Consider the following 5,364-nt stretch of genomic DNA (forward strand, 5'->3'; position numbering starts at 1 on the left):
CCCCTCCCCCTCCTCCCCCTCCTCTTCTCTGTCAGAACATGATTCAATCTGTTAGCACACTAGGTAGAGCTAGAGATGACAGAGAAGGAGGATGCGATTGCGAGTGGTGTTTGTGGATACACACAACAAGTGCTGTATTCAGTTAGAGTGCAGAATAGACTGAAATCAGTTATACTCGGGTCGTTAAAATAAGGCTCATCCTCCATCCCACCCCAAAATGCTCACATAAATGTGTTTTGACTTTGGTAGTAAAGGTGTTTTTTGTCTTTCAGTGTTTAGATCTAGAACTTATTTCCTCTGTGTAGTTTCAAAATTCATCTTTTTACTTTTATGACCATAACCAATATATGTGCATTGTGTGAAATACTAAGGAACAGATCAAAATAAATACATCCTTATACCACATGAAGACAAGTATGGTTAATATATAATAGCAATAAAGAACATAAGAAAAAAAGAATGTGATCATTGGGATGAATTATTACTGTCCTTAAATTTAGAATTAATTTTTTATGAAAAATAAAAAATATCATAACAAACTAATAAAAAAGATGATGGTTAATACACTGTACCATTATCTTCAAAGTACTCAGAGTAAAGAACATAGATAAAAAGATTCTGTCTTTTAAAGAAGAAACAGCATGACTTTTTCAATAAACTTACTGAAACTAGTAGTATAAATGAAATAAATTAGCATATATATTAAATATTTTTGAAACAACAGAATAGGTAATTTGGTGAATTATATGAACTTCTCCCTTCTTCCTATTTATAATATATATATTTTATAGTTTGTCATATAAGAGTTGATTTTGTTGTTTCCTTAGCAGTATAAAGTAGAATTCATTTTTTAAAATAAAAACTCAATTAGACACACTAGAGATGGAGTTTAAATAGTATTTAACTAGCTTGCACTGTGTTTTGCTTTAGATCATTGCATTTGGAACATAATATTTGCTTGGATAAAATGATTCAGATCAGTGATTTTCAGACTCCTCCTTCTTGGAAGTTTCTTAAACATGTCTTAAGGCCCAGCATGTTGAACATAGGACATGGAAAGCAGGCTGGATTCCTAGGTTCCTTGTTTCAACACAGGGAACTCACACATTTATCTCTTTTGTAGATCAGAGTTGTGCTAAGGATTTCAATTAAGAGGAATTTCATTACTGAAGAAAAAGTAAAAATTTGGAATCCCTGGCTTTCATCAAACATTGCTTTGTAGCAAAGGGCTGACTCCTAGAGTTTCATCTGCACAGAACCTAAATTGTCCATTTTCATAAAGTAATATTAAGATCAAAATTTGATACACCAAATGGATATTTTAGCATGTTAATGCATCATGTGTATTTTGTGAGTCTTTGTAAATACCTTCAGTTTTTTGCATTTTCATTCAAAAAATATCATATGCTTCCTGTTGGAGATAGTGAAAAAAACAGGATAGTTCATATTAATAAGGCACTTCGGTGTAACTAAACAGTAATCAAAGAGAAATACAATAGCAGTCAGCTTGAATAGCATGAACGCATGTTAAGGGTAGTAACTGAGAAGGCTTAGATGAGATGGTTTCTGAAATGTTATTCTTTAATGAAAAATAATATGTTAAACTTTCAATGGTATTCTTTATGGGAATTTTTCACTCATAAGAGAATTACGTGTCTGCTATAATGAATTATGAGTTGATTTGCAAGGACAGAGGCGTGCTGGTTGAACACGGCCGGCCGTAACAGCTGCTGTGGTGGTTGGCAGATGATCTTTAAGCCAGTGGGGTACTCTTTGTGGGGACCAGATAGAGTGATGGCTGCCTGAGCCCACACTAAGAAACCTGAAACTTATTTTGCAGATAGCCGTAAAGGAATATTAACATGTGTTATTTGAATGACATAATCAGATTTGAGTCTTAGAAGAGCACGCTGACAGCAACACCCAGAGTGGAGTATCAGGGAGCAGCATTATAAGTGAGGCAACATATCGAGATGGGTGTAAGGTTGCAGAAATCAGGACAGCTTCAACCAAGCCAGCAATGGAAATAGGAAAGAAAGGGAGAGATTCGGTTGATTGAGGAGATGTGGTTTAAATTCCCAAGTGACTGAATATAGATATTGAAAGAAAGGAAGAAAGAAGGATGATTTCTGCATTTTCACCAGTGCAGTTGGGTAGATGGCCATTCGCTGACAGGGTGAGAGAGACCACAGGTCTGAGAGTGAAAGATGGTAATAATATATTTAAAAAGGTACCTCAAAATGTCTTATGACGAGATGAGAGATAAAGTGTGAGCATACCTGAAAGTGTGCAGGTCAAGAACATAATTTCTGGGGTAACTGTGTTCACATCTTTGTCATACGCTTCCTAGCTCTATGGCCTTGGGCCTCTGAAGCTATTCCTCATTTGTAAAATGGGAAAAATAATAATGTCTACCTCTTTGGCTTGTTACGAGGTAGTTTAGGATATAGCAGGTAGTGATAATTCCATACATATTAGCAGTTATTATTCGTGTCTTCCTCAGACCTCAGCCTCCTCATCCCTTAACTTGGGAAGGGCTGGAGGAGTGGTGCTGGCTGAGTTGAGGTCCTGTCTCCCTGCAGATTTTCATTATAATAAGTCTGCTTTCTATTTACATTTATGTAAACACAGTGTTACTCAACCCTGTTAATCATTTCTAGGAACTTGCCGCATCAAACCCAGATTCCCCAACAGCAGAGTACAGGTGAGTACTACAAATACTAACTTGATGTTTATCGGTGATGCTAACAGATTAAAAGATAACTATATTCCTATATAATTTGGGGAGGCTTAGCTTCACCACGTAAAGCACAACAGTTGTATCGTTCCTTAATCGGACTTAAAACCTCAGAATAATGGATTATTGCATAGCTTGGCGTCATAATGATAAACACAGAGCAAATGATCCCAGAGCAAAAACATCCACGTAGGTCTTGTCTAATTAAGAAAGGCTGAATAAAACCCCCACCCTTCAGGGGAGCTCCCTATTCTTCCTCTTGGTATGAAAGATTTTTAGCTTGGATGCATCCAGGATTTGCCTCAGTAAGTGAGCAGCTTGAAACTGACTCTTACAAAAGGAAGCCATTGTGACTAATCACCGAGGCTTCTGGGGGATAAATGAGAAATAGTTGGCCTGGTTTTAAAGCCGCTTTAAAAAGCTGTTATTATATGACCAGTGACAACAAGATGGCGGACAATTCTCCCTGGACTATTCTATTTTCCTAAGACTTGCTTTCTTTAAGTTTACTTCAAGTGTCCCTAAAAATTTTCCACAGCCAATTATTTCATTCATTTCAGTACCGAGTAGATAACTTATTCATGATTGTCTTCTAATTAGTGGTTGATTCCTAGTTCTAATTGCCAGGCAACCACTAAGGCCTTTGTAGCTCTTTTGGAAAAGCAAGAGAAGTTTTAAAAAATGTAAGTTGGGTGTGGAATTTTAAGTATGAATAGTGGCATTGTGGCAGGGAAGCTATTAAGAAAGGCTCTTTAAAACCGTGAGGCACATATAGAAATGTAATGAATGTTTTGATTCAAAAGTTATCTTCTCTGTTACTGCTTTCGGGAATTGAAGGAGATTTTCGTTTGACAACTTTTCAAAGATTCGAGGCAAGTACGATGAAGTTTCCCATCAGATTTTAATTATGAGATGTTTGTCCAAATTTCCCCCCCAAATTCTGATTACTCGTTTTCATTAAATGCTAGCGTGACTCAGCGAGACTGTTCTGTGTACTGATGTGCTGGTGCTACTTTGTAAGCTCTCAGGAGATTGACGGAGAAACAAACTTTGCTAAAACATGTGTCACCAACAGAGAAAAAATGAATCTGCATCACCACTGATTTCATGGCTACTCTTTTTGAAAGAGAAAAACATTTGAAGAAAAACCTTTATAATAGGAATTAACTTCACGCAATGTCATAGACTCCTCCTATCTCTCCTGGAATGTCTGTGTCCTGATTCTTAATTGCACAGGGGTTGGAGTTGGAAGAAAACAATTTCTAGAAAAATACTAATTTCTTGAATATTTGGAAAACCCAGATTTTACATGTTTATACACTAGGAAGAATAGAAAACTTGTGTAGATGGTAGTAAGGGTGACATTAAAGAATGATATTTGTTTTATAGTTGCACACACTTTTAGCATATCAACTTGTTGGTGTTGCATTTGAGTAATAGGGAGCTTTTACAACTAGAAGGGGAGTTTATGCTTTGAACAAATAGGAGCCAAACACTGTCCCTGGGGAAATTTTAGGCTGTTCCACTTGGTTTTCTAAATTATTTTTCTAAAACAGTTTTTGGGGAACAGGCATTTTGCTTGAGTCAGGAAAACTTTGATCTCTTTTTTAGCACGATAGCCTGTTACTTTCTTGTTTGTTTGTTTTCATTTTTCTGCAGTTTGGATCACACGTTGTCGACTAAAGTACCCTGTCTCTCTTGGTTGTTTTATCAATGAATCTCTAGTATCTTGAGCACTGAAGGGAGAGAGACCAGCCTAGCATTTTTATGTAATTATGAAAGATTGTTGTATTTTTGCATCTCACACTTTTCTAGCTAAGTAGAGTTATGCCTCCCAGGAGGGGTGCTAAATGGACAGTTGCGTTCTTTATTCTCATTCTATTCATTTGAATGGAAAAATGAAGTTTATTTCTTCATTTCTCAGTTATTCTCTCCTGGCTGTTCAGATTCAGTTCCATTTATGTATTTGCATGCATACATTTGAGCTGCTCTGTTCTTTTCCCCTGGTTATTCTAGTGCCGTAATAAGGCAGCACCATTTGTGTATGATTATCATGAAACAATACTGGCTTTTTTCCCGTCCCTCCAAGCTTAGGCTAGTGTCACAGTTTCCTTCATGGAGATCATTTAGGCACACAGTTTGTCTCTTAGAGGGCCAGTTACTGTATTTGTAGCAGCCCATGTGGTCCTTTCCAAGGGAGACTATATTTTAAAATTTGTTTCATGTAGTTTTAAAAAAAATCTTGTATAAGTTTAAGAAGTGCAAGAGCTCTTGGTGTTATATTCCTGGAGTTCAAAACTAGCTGGGATAATACAGCAGTTAAAAGCTGACAGTAACATAGCTTTTGGATGAGGCCCAGACCACTAGGTTTGATGCTCTTCAGGTTTTCTCCTTTTTTCCTTCTACCATTCCAACCCCCGTGGTATTTTTTAAAAGCCATGATAAAAAGGTCTGGTCATCCAGCCCACAGTCAACCTTGTTCTATTTGTTTATTGTAGAAGGAATTTTCAGGCCATACCTTTCGAGAAATATAAACATTGCAGCATTGGTCCAAAAAGGAAGGACTAATTTAGGAACTTTTCCATTTCTTAAAAAAAAAAAAAAAAAAAAAAAAAAAAAAAAAAAAA

The 5,364-nt window shown here is 36.4% G+C and overlaps 1 protein-coding gene across 8 annotated transcripts in view; it reads left to right on the forward strand.

Annotated features, from left to right (window-relative positions):
* Sgce (sarcoglycan epsilon) overlaps positions 1 to 5,364 on the forward strand; it is a 69,972-nt gene that overhangs the window by 62,360 nt on the left and 2,248 nt on the right. For 6 of the 8 annotated variants that reach the window (XM_010603439.2, XM_010603432.2, XM_010603430.2 and 3 more), the window contains 2 exons: positions 2,661 to 2,704; positions 3,575 to 3,609. In XM_010603439.2, coding sequence (XP_010601741.1) covers positions 2,661 to 2,704; positions 3,575 to 3,609 — 79 coding nt within the window. Of the gene's footprint in view, positions 1 to 2,660; positions 2,709 to 3,574; positions 3,610 to 5,364 lie in introns of those variants that run through there. The other 2 variants (XM_010603438.3, XM_010603433.2) reach the window with 2 other exon arrangements.

This window comes from Fukomys damarensis, unplaced genomic scaffold (assembly GCF_012274545.1).
Source record: "Fukomys damarensis isolate Sample0158 unplaced genomic scaffold, DMR_v1.0_HiC HiC_scaffold_4, whole genome shotgun sequence".
Lineage (NCBI taxonomy): Eukaryota > Metazoa > Chordata > Mammalia > Rodentia > Bathyergidae > Fukomys > Fukomys damarensis.